The 18,078-nt window shown below is 43.6% G+C and overlaps 1 protein-coding gene across 1 annotated transcript in view; it reads right to left on the minus strand.

The window, feature by feature from the left end:
* Nucleotides 1-15,027, minus strand: part of LOC147455610 (uncharacterized) — a 61,677-nt gene extending 46,650 nt beyond the window's left edge. Inside the window, exons 1-3 of the mRNA XM_086514346.1 lie at nt 14,738-15,027; nt 13,786-13,963; nt 12,228-12,245 (exon numbers count right to left, since the gene is read on the minus strand). Coding sequence (XP_086370472.1) covers nt 12,228-12,245; nt 13,786-13,963; nt 14,738-15,027 — 486 coding nt within the window. The remainder of the gene's footprint in view (nt 1-12,227; nt 12,246-13,785; nt 13,964-14,737) is intronic.
* Between the last annotated feature and the right edge of the window lie 3,051 nt (nt 15,028-18,078).

An 18,078-nucleotide genomic window follows, 5' to 3' on the forward strand; every position in this document is an offset into this window, starting at 1 on the left:
TGCAAAAATACACAGCAGGCTGTAATTCACTGTTTCGGGCTCCGTTTCGCGTGCCGGTCGCATCCGTAGCAAGTCCTCGAGCTCCCGCACCTGTAGGGCTACTTGCCCTTTGAATCGGACGAGATTTCTGGCGTGAAACCTCTCCGAATTCACCTGTACCTGCGGGGGGATTAGCCGCTAGCTAATCCAGTACCTGTGCAAGAGGCTCTTGCCTCGGCAATTGCGCATGAACCCACACAACTGTACATTGGTCAAATGAAGAGCCCACTAGTGGGGCATAACATACTGCCAAAGGGGAGAGAGAGGGTAGTGCGTAGCGTGCAAGGCATCACTCCTGGCACCGCACTGTGCATAAGAGGGAAAGCAAGCACTCCATAGCTCTTAACCTGTGACAAAACTGAAAATGAGCCTCTCCCAGCTTAAAATTCAGCGCCACTTCTTGTTGCATGAGACAAGTGCACCAGAAGGTGCCACTTGGCACATTTATAAGCATTTTCCCGTTTCGGGGTTGCCGCCTAAAAATATCCCAACCGGTTGCCCAGTTGACTTCACGGCAGAGTAAGAAAATGTTCCCCTTGTCATTCCGGAGGTAATGACGTCAACACATTTTCAGGTCCCAAAATAGCAGTTCCCTAAATTTTAGGAGATGCTGCCATTGTATCTTTCTAGGTCATCCGACCCTCTTTGTACACTGCGGCCACATCCAGAACTGAAATGTAGCCTCTGTAGCAAAGGATTCCACTTTGGCTAGTCAATGACCCCACTTGGCTAACCATAGTCCTTGTCCAACCTTAGTGCTCTCTTGCCCTCAGGCCTGGACTTCCTCTGGACAGTTCCACACTAGCTATGCAATGCAGGGCAGTTAGATTTCCCGAGGGGTGTTTCCAAAAAGTGAAAGTAAATAGATAATAAGAAAGAAATCAACAAAAAGGATAGATAGTAGTCACACGCTGGTGACATACACGTCGAGAAACGTTTGGTTATAGTCGTCCATGGTTTCGATGGCAAGCATTTCAGGATAACCCACTCTGCAAGAAGCATATAACTTCGCGCAAAAAAAATTCTTGAAAGCTTGCCAAATCCTTGGAGTGAGTGGCTTGATAGCTACAAACATCCACCACCGTATCTGAGAAAAACAGCAGCTTGAAACAAATATTGATCCTTCTCTTGCAAGTGATCTTTATGGCTTATGCCCTGTAAGACATGAGCAATGAAGACAGAAGCGCACCCGATGCACGATGGAGTAAGGGTGGGAGTGGCTAATAGGTCCGGGGTCGGAGCACGGACCTTCTTTAAATAAAATTCCAATAGACTTTGGAAGCGCCGGTTTGCTCTGTCTGCTCTTTTGTAGGACCGGTATGCTTTCAGAAAAGCACACGCCTGATGCTCTGATACCACTGTCACAAGACAAGAACCACGTGCCAATAGAAAAGAGCAGACTGAACAAACTTTTAGCACTTCAATAACAATTGAACTGAAAAAGAGAGAGACGACACGAGGAGTGGTGAAGTTCCACCCCAGAGAGTATTGGCCCCAAACCTTGGCGCCCCTTTCAATATTTCTTTATATTAGTTAAACTCAGTACAATGCCGGTACTCCACCCTCTGTACCTTCGTATTGAGCATGCCAAAGAATGAGCCCTCTGCACATATTTAAAGGCCCTTGGCCCTAAAAAGCAGTTGAATGAAAAACGGACAAACAGCAAATGGTCCCAATTGCTGGCGTTGAAAACTGCCCAGCGTAAATCACAAAAATCCGTACAGGCTGCCACGTTAGCAGGTCAGCATAAAATCTGGGAATCCATACAAGCTGCCATGTCAACAGTCAGCGCAAAATTCGGAGACCGTAATGTTGCCACGTCATCAGCTTCTACGCAAATAAGCTTATGTGTGTGTATGTGTGCTGGTCCTGCTTTATTTTAACATCTTTAGGTCACTTGGCCCCCATCAGACAGGGTCCCATAAGTTGGTGAGAGCCCTTCTTTGAAAATAGGCCACTCGGTAAGACTTTGCAAGTTGGTAAAACTTCTTTTGCTGCTTTTGATAGTTCACTTAGAGTTTTGGCCCCTCGGTCGGGATCTGCAAGTTGGCTCTGTTCTTCAGTGGCTTAACACGTCAACAATGTTTTGCCCATCCTTAAAGAAGACAATAATGTCATCAAAGAAAGTGCCAACAAAAGATCTGTACTCTCTGAAAATCCTGTCCATCATTCGGTTAAAGGTCGCTGGAGCATTGCTAAGGCCAAAAGGCATCACCAAAAATTCGAATAAACCGAAGGTCGTCCGAAAAGCTATCTTGTAGACATCTCCCGACGCAATTCGGATCTGATAATATCCGCTCTTCAAAACGATCCTGCTGAAACACGAGGATCCCTGTAGTCGGTCAAGAATATCATCAATCATAGGAATCGGAAATCTGTTCTTGATGGTGATTTTATTGAGAGCTCTATAATCAATGCACATTCTCCAAGATCCGTCTTTCTTCAAAACCAACAACACCGGAGAGCAGTAAGGTGAAGTACTCCGTTGTATAAGACCCTTTTCCAAGAGGTCTTTCACTGATTCATAATTTCTTCATTCTGGGCTCGGCTCACAAGGTAAGGTGACCGGTTCGGTGGTGTGTTTCCAGGTATCAGATCAATAGTCAATAGTATGATCTTCAAGACGAGCTGGTGGCAACTCGCCTGGCAGGCCCTTTGAAAAGCAATCGGCATGAGTGTGGGGAAAATCTTGGCGTTCTTTATCAAGTTCAGACATATTTGTCCTATGTTCATCATTCAACTCTTTCAAAAAGATCGAGTAAACAAACAGAGTGGATTTCATTAATTTCGAAACGGTCGAAGCCGATACAGTAGGGACAGACTCGCCCTTAAGTTTCACATCAAGTACAATGGTTCGGCCCTTTTCAATAGTCAAAGTCGCTTTCTTCGCCCGATAATCGACCACGGCGTTGTTCTTATGGTACCAAGGGATTCCCAAGAGGACATCACAACCTTCCAAGAGCATTATGTAGAAGTCCTCGTGCCCCAAATACCCCTGACAATGCAATCGAAATTTGCCAACGACATGTGTAATGGCCACGTTCCTGCCGGGTGCCACTAGAACTGCCTCTGCTTGTGGTCCCATCCGATCGGGTGTAATCTCGAGCCGCGCCGCCAATTCAGGTGAAATGAAGTTGGCCTTGGCTCCTCCATCAAAGAAAATCAGGGCTTCTTGATCTTTCACTTTGCCCCAAGCTCGGCAAAGTTCTGTACTTTCGTCAATCGTGCTTGGGCAGTACCCATGCAATCTGGAACCAATCCTGCTTTCATCTTGCCTTTTCCTCCACGTTCCTCAGCTGCTTTCGAACTCTCTGGCCTATTTTCATCTTGTTCTTTCTGTGCCTTTTTAGGGAGCTTCGCGGAGATGTGCCCTTGTTCCCCGCGTCCAAAACACTTTGTCACAAATGGGTGACGTGGCATGATGTGGCATAGTATGGCTTAATAGCAGATTCACACACCCTCCCCGGCTGGCCAGATCCCGAAAAACCCGCTGACATGCTGACGTGGCATTCCGTACGACAGAATCCCGTGATTTGCGACGCTTTCTACGCTGGACTACTGACGTGGCAATACGTACGGAAAAGCTGGCTGATTTATACAGAATAAAGCAATGCTGAATTTCTACGCAAGCTTTTGGGAGAGGCTTTGGAATAAGTTGCTTTGTTTTAAGTGGTTTTTAAATGAAGCTTTTGATTTTGAAGCTTTTGGGGCTCTGCTTTTAGCATCCCTTGTAACCTTTATAAAGAACCCAAGGGGGGCTCCCTCTGTAGAGCATCTAGACGTAGAGTCCGAGAGCGGGAGTTGTACTTTGCTCAAAGATTAATATAAAAAGAAATACCGAAAGGGGCGCCAGTCTTTGGGGCCAATACCTCTTGGAACTCCGCCAAGCCGTGTCGAATCAATTGTGAATTGTGAACTGTTTTGAAGTGAATCTCTATTGTGTCGCGGTAGAATCTTGACTTGGAGTGTCCAAGTCTGTTACACTGGTATCAGAGCGTGGCCGATTTCTCTTCTACCGGGAAAACCGATCCTTTTCTCGAGACACTTATGGATTCAAACAGAGATTAGTCGACTTCCTCTGCATCTGGAGATGCGAGAAGAGATCACGAAGAAGATTCTCACGAGGAGTATGCCGCCTCGGCCTACTCAGGCGGAGATTGAAGAGATGAAGCGTCGACAATTGGTTGACGATGTGACAAAGATGATGATCAACATTGCGAAGGATCCCAAATTTGAAAAAAAAAAATACGCAGACATCCTTCGACGAAATCCACTCTCAGTGATGGAAGGCCACAGAATCACCCCTCAAACCGGCACTTAAGAAACCTCCTACTCCAAGGATGTTTACAGAGCAAGAATTAGAAGAGGTGGTTGATACTTGGATTACCCAGCTTTTTGATGCAACCAACAAAGCCAAAAAGCACGACAAAAAGCAGAAGAAAGGAATTGACTTCCCGGATTATTTGGGTCGTCAATCTGCTTTTGCCTCAGCAAGACAGCAGAAGAAGCGTGTCAGATTTAAAAGAGTATCCAGTTCTTCTTCTTCTGACAGTTCTTCTAGCTCTTCTGACTCGAGCGAAGAAGACAGGAAAGGGAAAAAGCAAAGCAAAAAGCAAAGCTTGGGAAAAGGGCAAGAAAAAGACAAAGAAGCCTAAGTTTCGCCCAGTTTCTAACAGTTCTACAGAGGATTCGTCTTCAAACAGTTCGGACTCCAATAATTACGGATTTTATGCAAAGAAGAAGAATTTTTATAAAGCCAACCAGTATGACTTTTTGGAGGATAAAAGCAAGAAAGTTCAAGAATTTAAAGAACGTGGACAATCAATTAAATTTGACACTTTTTCTGGATTCCGTGATGCTTCGAGAGCTTTGGCCTTCATACAGCAGTTTGACATAGCTTTCTCTAGAGGGCATTACTCGGAGCACTCCAAGATTCGGAGGGCTACCTCTTACTTCAAGGGAAATGCTCGAACATGATGGTCCACTCTTCTATTGAACAAGAAAGCGCAAGTTAAATGGCTGAAATTTAAAAGGCTTTTTATTTCTTCTTGGTTGACTCGGGAGTATGAACGCGACATACGAACTGCTTGGAACCATCTTCGGATGACCAAGAAAGATACCTTGGACGCATACTGCGAGAGATTTTGGAGCTCTTTTCTACCCGCTTCTCCATTTAAGAAGATCTCATTTAAAGAACAAATTGAGCGGTTTACCCTGGGACTCCCTACGGAGATCTGAGATCACTGCTTAGAGCAAAAGTCAGATTCTATTTAAAAACTGATGAGTCATGCGAAACGGGGACTTGCCATTCACTCAGGCAGTTTGACTCGCCCCACAAATGAGATCATGACACAGAAAATAGAACAGACTTCTAAAAATGAAAGTAGAAAGAAGAAGAGCCCCCAAGATCAGAAAGATAAGGATGCACGACCCCGGCTCACTCCTCGGGAGAGAGCCAACTACTTTAAAGAGGGGAAGTGTTTTAGATGAGGGGAACAAGGACACATCTCCACGAGTGCCCTAAAAAGGCACAGAAAGAACAAGATTAAGAAAGGCCAAAGAGTTCAAAAGCAGCTGATGAACATGGACGGAAAGGCAAGATGAAAGTAGGACTGGTTCCAGATTGCATGCGTACTGACCCAAGCACGATTGATGAGAGTACAGAACTTTGCCGAGCTTGGGGCAAAGTGAAAGATCAAGAAGCCTTGATTTTCTTTGATGGAGGAGCCAATGCCAACTTCACTTCACCTGAATTGGCGGCGCGGCTCAAGATTACACCCGATCGTATGGGACCACTAGCAAAGGCAGTTCTAGCGGCTCCCAACAGGGACGTAGCCATTACATCTGTCATTGGCAAACTTCGGTTGCATTGTCAGGGGTATTTGGGGCACGAGGACTTCTACATAATGCCCTTGGAAGGTTGTGATAACCTCCTGGAAATTCCATAGTACCATAAGAACAACGCCGCGGTCGACTATCGGGCAAGAAAAGCGATTTTGACTACAGAAAAGGGCCGAACCATTGTACTTTATGTGAAACTTAAGGGCGAGTCTGTCTCTATTCTATCGGCTTCGGCCGTTTCAAAATTAATGAAATCCACTCTGTTTGTTTACTCGATCTTTTTGAAAGAGTTGAATGATGATCATAGGACAAATATGTCTGATCTAGGAAAAGAACGCCAAGATTTTCTTCACACTTATGCCGATTGCTTTTCTGAGGGCGTGCAAGGCGAGTTGCCACCAGCTCGTCCCGAGGATCATACCATTGATCTGATACTGGAAGCACACCACCGAACCGGCCACCTTACCGAGTGAGCCGAGCCCAGAATGAAGAGATTATGAATTGAGTGAAAGACCTCTTGGAAAAGGGTCTTATCCAGCCGAGTACTTCACCTTATTGCTCTCTGGTGTTGTTGGTTTTGAAGAAAGACGGATCTTGGAGAATGTGCATTGACTATAGAGCTCTCAACAAAATCACCATCAAGAACAGATTTCTGATTCCTAGGATCAATGATATTCTAGACCGACTACAGGGATCCTCTTGTTTCAGTAGGATCGATTTGAAGAGCAGATATCATTAGATCCGAATCGCGCTGGGAGATGTCTACAAGACAGCTTTTCGGACGACTTTTTGTTTATTGGAGTTTTTGGTGATGCCTTTTGGCCTCCAACGACATTTAACCCAATGATGGACAGGAATTTTCGAGAGTACAGACTATTTGTTGACACTTTCTTTGACGACATCATTGTTTTCTCCAAAGATGAGGCAGAACGTAGAGAACATCTGCTACAGGTCTTTCGGGCATTACGAGATCACAAGCTTTGCAGCAGATGGTGGAGTCAGCAATAAAAGCTGAAAGTGTACACCTTAGTGTTCATAGAATACAATCCCCGTAGTGGGACGAGAACCATTGAACACAGAAACAACGAATTTTTGTTACCTCTCCTCAAAGGATACATTGCTATCCGGAGAAAGTTTGGAGTAAGGAAATTCAATCTAACTCCTGAGTTTTTGAACCTCAAACTTTAAGTGAGAGGGCAGGTCTTTGATCGAAGTTAAATCTTTGAGGAACTCATAAAATGCGTATTGCTTTTATGCACGGGATATGCACGTGTCTCTCTAGGACAATCACTCTCGAGTATTTATGAGAGTAGGATCAATTTGAAACATTGTTTTCTGAGATGAATTGGTTTGCTCAACTAGCCGAAAGGTCAACTATTGATCTGGTATCCAGTAGTTCTCCAACAAATTACCTGCTATTGCAGGTAGGACGGCAGAAAGGAAGGAATCATTCCGCGATTTCAAGCAAGAAAAGCTTTCACTAAGCTTGAGTACCTTATGAACCAACACTCCTTACCCGGGAAGATATGGTAGTGCTTTTCGCACAAGTGAATGAACACTCTCTTTATGAGTAAAAGAGCAAGAGACTGCTACGGCTTGTGCTCGAGGAATCCAAGGATTGAAATCCTAGCTTATTTGATGACCGGGTTTTGCTCTAAGAACGTATCTTGCAGATGGGTTTACAAAATTCGGGCAAAAGTCCTTCGTTAAATTTGTTCATCTTTCCTTCCTCAGAGAGGATCAAGAATGGAGCTACCTTGGCAAGAGTGAACCACTACTTGCTTTGACTCGCTCGTGTTCCTATTGGGCAAACCGATCCCAATCTTCTTGGATGCCTTCCTCAAAGCGTAGAGGAAAAAAAAAATTGTCGGAAAATTCAGCCTTGAATTGAATCCAAGTCTTGTTGTAAGTTCCTTGATATCTTCTAGGTTCTGAAGGATCTTGGGCATTCCGCTCCTTGGATTCTCTAGGTTCTTGAGCATCATGCTCTTGTCACCTTCTCAAAGAATTCCAAGTCTTGTGTCGACTTCTTGCAAAGAGAAAAATTTTCCCAACTCTGCAAGCTTTTCCTTGCAGGACTTAGGTTTCCGCCTGCTTACTTCTCTCTTGGCTTGTCATGGCTTCTTCCCGTATCTTCCCAGAGTCGTCCTCCTTTACAGAGAAAGAGAGGAGAACATGCTTCGATACCACTGTCACAAACGGGAGCGCATACCAATATAAAATATACTCGGATAAATAAAATTTATCACTTAATATTGAAGCCAGAGGATATAGAGAGAAATAGATAGAGAGAGAGAGATAGAGTGAGAAGATCGACACAGTACTGGGGACCAAAAGATGGGCTTGTCCCCCCCGTAATAGTATCTTTATTACTCAGGAGAAGTTTATACAAGCACTTGAACCGAACATATTACCACGTTCATTCTAGAACAAGACTTGATGGTTCCCGGAAGCCTCAGCTTCCGATTCCTAGGGCAAAACCCTATTCCAAGGAACTTCCGTTCCTTATTCTAAATCCTTGAGAACCAAGGTTCTCGCCTCTGAATCTCACCTTCCAAACTCAGGGCATGACATCCCTGCAACTCTCTTTTCCAACTCTGTTTCCAGAGTCCTCTTCCCGTAGAACAACTCTGCTTTCCCGGACACGAAGTCCTTACTTGGGAATCCCAACTTCCGGATCACAAACTTGAGAGACTACCTCTCTGCGATCCGTGGATCTACTTCCCAAACTCGGGTACAAACCCTTGGGCTGATCTGGCTCTAGTTCCTCAGAGCGCTTTTCTCCTGCAAAGGCTCATGCCTTCCTCTGCTCCTACTCCCTCACGAAGAGGAAGTACACCTGCAATCAAATACTCAAAGATCATAACATGAAAATCGTTACCTTCAAATTCTCGACGCTCGAAACGCAACTCGGTTCTCGAAAAGCAATTCCCCGGAAGAGATCTCTACATAGAAAATCCTCTCTTCCAATCCTACACACTAAAGAGGTGTGTTCTTAGGTTCCTTCTCGTAAATCAGCCCCATCTACGACGTTTATGGGCTGAAAATAGAGAAAAACAGCAGCTTGTCGCGATGGAAACACGCTCCGTAGGCACTTCTTCACGAGGGAACTCACACACTAGGTCTTGGCGACATCGGGTACACTTGGGACAGTCATGGGCACCACCGGCAAACGTCTTCTTTGCGGGTGAACTCTGTCCTCCCCTCTGAGTGAGGGCATGTGATGCTTTTATAGCTCCTGGCCACGGGCACGAATAGCTGCTCGCGTAGAGATCGCGGCCGTTTTTTTTTATTATTATTATTTTTCCTTCTTTTTCGCTGTTCTACCAAAAAAAGAGAGAGAGAAAACACTGGCTGATCTGTTGCCTTATTTATCAAACGGCTGCCCACTTATTAAATGAGCGGCCGGCGTATTTTAAAAATAGTTTGAATCTGCCCAAAAAACTCAATAAAACCTTATGAGTTAAAAACAATGCTTTTAGAGCACTTCCCAGGCATCCCTGGATGCAATCACATGCACAATTGCAATGCAGACATAGACTTCCTCGTGGAAAAGCATTTGCTTTCCCGAAAAGCAATCCCGCTTTCTCAGAAAGCACCTGTTTTTCCTCAAAGTTTCCTCTGAACCCATCTTCATTCAAGTGCTTGCTTTTCCTTGTGCACAATTCTAACACAGTTCAGAATTTCCTATCGACTATGGATATCCCCTTTCCGATGCACCCGCCACTTACCTTGTGACGCATCAAGAATACCCATCACCTAGTCCTTTCCTACCGAACTTACGGTACAATCTCCTTCGCAATGCTCTATGTCACCCATCCTATGACGCATCAGAGATGTCCGTTCCCAGATGGTCAGATACTTCTTCCCGATGCTCCTGTCACCCATCCGATGTGACACATCAGAAGTACCCGTTCTTGGTGGCCTTACAGATATTCCCGTTCTCAGTGCTCCCGTCATTACTTTGGATGATGTACTAGGAATACTCTGTCTCCAGTGAGAAAAAAAACCTCACTTAAAATTCCAATAATTCATTTAGAATTATTTTTCTTGGTATTCCAAGCGAGAAAACACTCTCACTTATAAATCCAATAATTCATTCAAAATTATTTTTCTTTCAAACAAAGCCAATTTAGCAACAGCTTCCCTTCTTCATAACAAGATGATCACAGTGCAGCCAGCTTGGTCTGACCACACCTCTTCTCAGAGGCCCTTCACAGCGCAGACTGTTGAGTTTGGCTTTCCCCTCGTCTTGGATTACCCTACCTACTAACAGGACACCATCCGGTGGTGGTCCGTGTGGTCTCCTGGTGTGACTGCTGTAGCTTATGGTAGCTACTACAGTGCAGATTGCTAAGTCTGGCTTTCCTTGTTTCGGAGGACGTTTATGGTGCAGATTGCTACATCTGGCCTTCTGGAGTTTTTCACAGCTTAGCCATCTGGCCACATTGAATTGTACATTCATGCATTGACAGGCTTCTGGTCGTACTCATGACGGTTCATGGGCTTCCCCATTTTCTCCAGACAATTTGATTACAGAGACCACAGATCCTATTGGGCAAGACACTTACAAGTCTATTGGCACTTCTAAGTTCTTTCATGACAAGGAGTTGTTTTCACACTCAGTTCAGGACCTTCATGCAGTATTTTCACCTTGTATCGGCGGAGTACAGCAGTTTGCTACACTGCTCGTGACGGCATCAGATCGTGGAGATTTTTCGGAGGTTGGGACACCCCAGACTGCTGCAGACATTGCAGCAAACATCTTTATCATTTGCCTCATATCTTCGGCTTCATGTGATTCGTTCAACATTCGATGCTAAGAGGGGCTGCTAGATTTACACCACTCTGCTGCTTCACTGAGGTCTAGGGCATACGTGTACGGCTAATATCTCTCCGGGCTGGCCACCCACTGCATTGTCAGGCCGCCCACCTTGTATGGGCACCCACTCTTTTTCCCTTGCTAGGTCGTGGGGCATTATTTATGCATTGCCCTACCTCCATTTGAACTCCTATATATGGGGCCCGGGGGGTAAACACTTCTCAGTCATAGTCTGACATACATTGCGCTCTCGGCTCTGGTAGTCAAGTGGCCTAATCGCCCCCTCTTCCACACACTAGCATCTCTCTCTCTCTCTCTCTCTCTCTCTCTCTCTCTCTCTCTCTCAGGCCGGTCGGTAACCTTCGTGGACATCGACAATCCCACATCGAGAAGGATCCAAAGGTGCATCAAATCAGCCCCGGAAGTGCCTCCTCTTGAGGAGTTACCACGGCAACATTCACCATTGGAGTGAGTAGAGTCTGCACTTGAGATATTTGCATGTGTACATTTTATTTACACAATCAAAAGCAAATACCACATCAGCAACGGTGTAGGGGGCCCTTGAAGGGTTGGTTGGGACCCCATCGGGTGTCATTCTCCTCCTCTCTCTTCTCTCTCTCTCCACACATCTCTACCGCACTTTCTCATTCCCTCTCTTTAGGGAAAAGTAAAAAGAAACAACATTCAAGCTAAAAAATATCATTAACGCAAAGAAAGAACGGAAAGGATTTATGAAAGTGTAATACCTAGATCTTCACCATTTCAATTCCGCTGCACCGGACACGAGTGCTATCTTGGGGCGAAACTCCGCCACTCCCTGTCTCGTGTGTCGTGCACTCTCTTTGAGTTCAATTGTTTTGAAGTGTTTGAAGTTGTCTCATCTGTTCTTTTCCGATGGCATGTGGTGCCCTAACGTTTCAGCAATCGACCTTTGGGACACTCTCTGGCGTTCTCTTTATAGTGTGTGTAGATTTCTCTCTAGCTTTTTCCCCCTCTTACCATTTTTTCCTAGTCACTATCCTTTCTCTCTCTAATGCTTCATCTCCCCTCTACTCCCCCTCCCCCATTTGTAGGTTCACTTGTAAATCAGCTACTCATGCTCGTTCGGGCAGTATGGATCAAAGGACATTTCGGAGGAGATCTTGTCGCGATAGATCCGAGATCCATTGGCTGCCCGCACATGGGCAAAGTGGTTTGCCTAGGGCCATGGATGTCACCTTGTCGTCTTCATCCTGCATGATGCGAGCTCTCGGCCTACTATGAGAAGTAGGCAGCTCAAATAATGCAAGAGGTCCAAACTCCCCAACAAGAGCATCATCTTGCGTGTGCTGCATAAGTTGATCTTGCACCCTTTACAATTGTTTGTTGTACCAATACCTACCACGAGCTTAACAAGATACATAATGGTATCCGTTAGTAAGAAATTGTAGTATTTGCAAGACTATTCACGAGTGCCAAAACCTGTTGCCTAGGTGTGTTGACAATTTTGATGACATTGGTGTGTGTTGCTAATATGGATTGGTACCTTTAGGCATGGTTGCTCCTAGCACGTGCACGCAACAAGAAACGATAGTGAGACCGGTTAGTGAGAGCTTGGACCAACGTAGAGAGAGAGAGAGAGAAGAAGAAGAAGAGAATTACCTATTCTCTATTCTTTGTTCAACTCTGCATTGAAAACTTCCTATGTGTAGCTCTCTGTAAGTGTTCGCTCTCTAGACAAAAGTCCGGACAAAAATTACAACCTTGGGATTTCACAAATGAAAGGCTCAAGACCCATGCAAAAAGAAATCACCTCCCTCAACCATGTTTTTTTAATGGAAAAGTTTTTTTTAAAAACACATATGGATGCTTTTCATACGTACATAACAAACGTATGATGTTGAAAAGATCCACGTGTACATATAGGTCCTACCTTGCTAGGAACTGAAGTACGAGAAAACCTCCTCTGAGACAAGTTCAAAGGCCTCTTTCACTATATTGCATTTTTCTTCACACTAGAGGTAGGTATCGCTATCTCTCTCAATCTCCAAAAAATAATTTGCACTTGCAAGAAATTTTGAATATGCTCTGAAACTTTCAAGACAATTACTTTGTGTTTGTCCGTACATTCTTGAACAGTCAAATTCTTCTGCAGTGGAAAAACCATGCCTGCCCAACCTTGCACCACATTAAAATCGTGAGTAAATTGTATTCTTGCCTCATTGTCATCCATGTCATGAAGCCGAAAACACTGCCGAGAGCCACTCCTAACTGCATCAGCAGTTCGAGTGATGAGCCCGTATACATTGGAGGCTTCAAATCCTTGAGTTGCCATCTTGGCTCCTTGGCCGGTAAACTACTAGGTCTAGTCTCATGATCATACGAGTCTATATTTGTCTATGTATGATCCTCTTGCATGGTTGCCATTTGCTCTTTACCTTGACGTTTATTTCTACCAATTGCTACATTTGACCCATTAAAATCTAAAGATTGTCTATAACAAGGCTCAACCGCTTAACCACAACAGTCTCTGACTCGTTTGCACTAGGGAATTCAAGAGCTAACTCCGTTATAAGAGATCGTCTCCAACATTTTTGGTCAAGATCTAGTAAGTGAGGGCTTCTTTATGGTTGTATAGTGTAAGGCTCTATTAGTTCCTAGGCATCTTGGGGATAATTCAATTTTTAGAAGGCACCTTATTTTATGCTGGTGAACCCTCATAATCCACATTTTATGGGCCATGGAGTGTGAAATTTGGGTCGGATATTGTTAACCGCCCCATATATAGAGAAGAGAGGGCGTCCCCTTGTAGTCAGATTGAGGCAAAGCCTTGTACTCTCTTGTATAGCCAAGAGTGTCTGGCATGGCTAGTCTCACTTTCTCTCTTTCTCCATCTAATCTCTAGCGTTTTTCTCTCTCTTCTCTTTGTCTCCCTCATGCTCTCGCACAGGAGTAACCCTCAAAGTAGCAGTCCAATGTGCATTGTCTTGATGTGGCAATGGCGTGGTGTTGTGCCTACACGATTGGATAGTATTGCCGCGCGGCAAATGACTTAAAAGCAGATAGGGACGCTTATCATGAAACACAACGAGCATGACATATACCTGATCCATGACGATTTCAAGTTCCTCTAAGTCCTCAAGTCCTTGTAGTTTATCCTTCTTTAGTGTGTGTTGTAGCATTGCCTTTAAAGACGCTTGTTCCTTGCTTCTAGGTTGGGTAAGTGTCCAGAAGGCCTTAGCGATGGAGACATGCATCTCCCGAAACACCTCTTCGTTGCTCCTTCATTTTAAACACCTAGAAAAAACAAAATATGAAGTATAACATAGCAAGCATACCACAAGCGTACATTTATTGTGAGCATAACAAACTTACTGGGACGTGGTGAGGTGCTCTATGCACATCACCTCAATAGCCTTTTTCAGGGCTTTTTTCTCCATGCGCGCTCCATCTAAAACTTTGTCTTGAGCTTATTTGAAGAAAGGAGAAGATAGATTCCTTTGCTGCTTCGGAAGCACACAAAACACTCCAAACTGTCCACAATGAAAGGATTCAGGAGAAACATACCGTCTGTCAATGAAAATTCGTCTGAGTATAAGACATGGATGAAGGGCTGACACGCAGGCATTACGGGGTATTTTGAAGGGGTCTCTAACAGTGTATTTTTTTTGGGATAGACCCTAAGATTTTTGCTCAACTGTTTGGCGATAAACTGTAAGTTTTGGAGAAAAATTGTCAATTTTTTTTCAAGGCTTATAATAGCATTAGAAACAAAATTAGCTTCTCAAACACTATTTAAGTCAAAATGATTAATACGTTGTGGTATGATTTTCATTTATAAGAGGTAATTTTCTAAATCTTAGCATATTTTTTCTAATTTACAATATGTTCTCTAGATAAAACATTACAAATTGGCTCTAAAAGTTTATACATCTTACCTAATGCTCATATTTTTGGCGATAATATATAAAATTTTACTCCTAGTTATAGCCAAGATCCTGGGTTCAAATTGTGCTTTTAGCCAAATTAGCGATATTTAGCCAAAAAAAAATACACTGGTCTCTAATAGTCTTCACCTTCATTTGCGCCTTTTCTGCAACCTCCTCTCCATATTTTCCATCTTCACTTGCTTTCGTTTCTTTGGCCGCAGGGCCTCCTCCATCTTCACTTGCTTTCGTTTCTTTGACCGCAAGGCCACCTCCACATTTTCCATCTTCACTTGCTTTTGTTTCTTTGGCCGCGGGGCCACCGCCTCTTTCTCTTTCATATGGAGAGAAACGTTTGGCTTCAATAATAGTGAACTTAGCAATGTGAGGGCTCACGGCCATCGGCTGTCCATACCTCATTCGTGGGCAAAGGTTTTTTAGTGTGAAACATGACTATCCGGCCTATGGCATTAACGATGCGACGCGAATCGAGAGGGCATTGCGAGAGTCCACGTGGTGGGGGTCCAAGGTTATGCCAAACATCAATCCGAGCCAAAAAAACCCCAGACCGAGGGACTTCAACATGGCAATTTTGGCATCGGCAAGGGGTGTCTATGTGACAGTTTTAGTAAGGGAATTATGCCACGAGGAGGGAATTGCCACATCATCATTTATCCAATTGATGGTTGGTCTTGTGCGTGATTGAGAGGAAATTAGCACTAGCTTGGTAACATATCAAGACATAAAAGTGTCCTTTCAGGGTTTTGGAAAAAAATTCAATACTCTTTGTATATATGTGAAGCTTCAAGCATCCTTACATGAGCTTGATGGTAAGAACCCATTGTACATGGAAAAAATAATTATCATGCATATTTCTTGATCCATAGGTCATGACAAGCTTCCAAGGCCAACATAGTGTTGCATTTGACTAAAAAAGCATATTTTCAGGATTAACCCCATGCTACACCACATAGGGAATTTTTCATGCAACCACTCTATTTTATGGTTAACTTCAATGGGTTCCTGATGTAAGTATAAAGGTTGCTATAGTCCCATGTTTTTTTAATTATGCATATAATTAAGTACAAAACAATTGCATTTTTGTATCTTGCATACCAATCATCGGTTTTGCATGACAATACCCATATTTACTCGTATATATGCTTTATATCAATACACCTTGGTAATTCACCTTCATACTAACACCCACAAAGCATCAAAAATATCCAAACATGGATTTTTATGACAATTCTAGACATAGCTAAAAAGCCCAGACATTGCACACACAAAAAAACTGGCTTCCACATTGTAATCTCAATCTCTTTGAAAAGTATGTACTTATAGCCAAACTGGTATTGCTGTTGAAGATGATGAAACAGGAAACAGAAGGAAGACAGCAACTCAAAGTAGGAAGAAGATGGAGAAGGAGAAGACACAGAGCTTGTGTACGAGATCTCTGTAGTCTCTCTCTCTGTATTGGAATAATAATCTATACAAACTCAGAGCAACAAAGCTTATATGAAACCCTAAGAGATAAGGTGTCCTTTCACACCGGATGTCCAGGGGGAAAAACCCAGTGGGAGAAAAGTGCCCCTGGTGAAGCGCGTATACACACTAACACTACTACATGTCTACAAATCCCCCCTGTAGTGATAGTGTGAATCCGTACAAGGTAGCAGATCATCATGTGTATGAGAGTAAGCCCAAAGATTTTCGGAAAGCTTCAAAATTTTCTCGTGATAACGCCTTCGTAAATAGATCTGCAATGTTATCCTGTGTAGGACAGTAAGTTAGTGTGATCTCCCCTGCATGTAGCCTTTCCCTGACATAGTGGTAGTGAACCTCTATGTGCTTTGTTCTTGCATGAAATACTGGATTCCTTGCAACTGCCATAGCACTCTGACTGTTAGTGAAAATGGTAGTGGGTGCTTATTGACACTCACAAAGATCTGCCAATAACCTGCGTATCCATACACAATCAACTGTTGCCGTGAAAGCTGCCCTGTACTCAGCTTCACAAGTTGATGTAGCCACTGTGGGTTGCTTCTTGCTTAGCCAAGATATACATGCATTTCCCAAGAAAAAACAATTGCCACTTGTGGAATGTCGTGTGTCAAAATCACCAGCCCAATCTGAATCGCTGTAACCAAGAAGCTGCATAGAACTGTGCTTTCCATACATATCCCCCCTTGGAAAGAACATGGCAAGATTAGGGGTACCTGAAAGGTAACGAAGTATGCGCTTCACAGCCTGCCAATGATGCATACCTGGGCTGTGCATAAATCTGCTTGCTTGTGAAACCCCAAATTGAATGTCTAGACGAGTGTTGCCTGCCAAATATATCAAGCAACCAACCGTTGCTGCATAAGTATGTACATCAAAAGGTTCTCCAGCATCGTGCATGCTCAACTTTGATCCAGTTTCTACGGGTGTAGAGATTGGCTTACAATTTTGCATACCAAACTTGTCCAAAATTTTATGCAAATATTTTGCCTGCAACATGTATATGCCATCCTCTGATTGCACAAACTGAATACCCAAGTAATAATGTAGCAAACCAAGATCAGACATCTCAAAGGTTTTTCTCAGAGCATCTTTAAACGCTTCAATTTCATCTGCAATATTGCCTGTAAGAAGCATATCATCCACATAAAGTGTTAGCATAATGAGAACTCCATCTCTCTTTTTGACATAGAAAGTACTTTCTGTTGGACTATTCTAAAATCCATGGCCAATCAAATAAGTATGTATCTTCTCATACCATGCTCTTGGAGCCTGTTTGAGACCATACAAAGCTTTACGCAATCTACATACCTTTTGCTCTTGACCTTTTACAACAAAACCACTTGGTTGAGTTGCATAAACTTCTTCCTGCAAATCACCATTCAAAAAAGCAGTTTTGATATCCAACTGATGCACTTTCCAACCATGATGAGCAGCAATTGGAACTAGTGATCTAACTGTGGACGCACGAGAAGTAGGAGCAAAGGTTTCATCATAATCTATGCCTTTCTGTTGCGCATAGCCTTTTGCCACAAGCCTTGCTTTGTACCTGTCAACAGTACCATCTTGTTTCCTTTTTACCTTAAAAACCCACTTTGTACCAATAGGCTTTTTACCTGTAGGCAAGTCCACTAGATCCCATGTATGATTCTTATGAATAGAATCAATTTCTTGCTGCATAGCATCTTTCCACTGAACACACTCTAAAGCTTGTTCAAATGAATCAGGATCATCTGCATCACAAAGAGTGCTAAAGCAAGCCAAATCTACTTGGTCTCTGCCAAAAGTAGTACCAGCACGTGTTTTTCGTGGCAACGGTGCATCCAACTTGCTATCCTGCAAAGTTTTCTGAACCCATTTAGGCAAGGTTCTTTCTTCCCTGAGAACTTCTTGCTCTTCACGCACAATTTCCTCTACATCATGAGGTGTCACATGCTGATCAAAAGATTGATCAAGATTATCAACCTG

Source organism: Adiantum capillus-veneris, chromosome 6 (genome assembly GCF_014529385.1).
Source record: "Adiantum capillus-veneris isolate H3 chromosome 6, ASM1452938v2, whole genome shotgun sequence".
NCBI classification, from domain to species: domain Eukaryota; kingdom Viridiplantae; phylum Streptophyta; class Polypodiopsida; order Polypodiales; family Pteridaceae; genus Adiantum; species Adiantum capillus-veneris.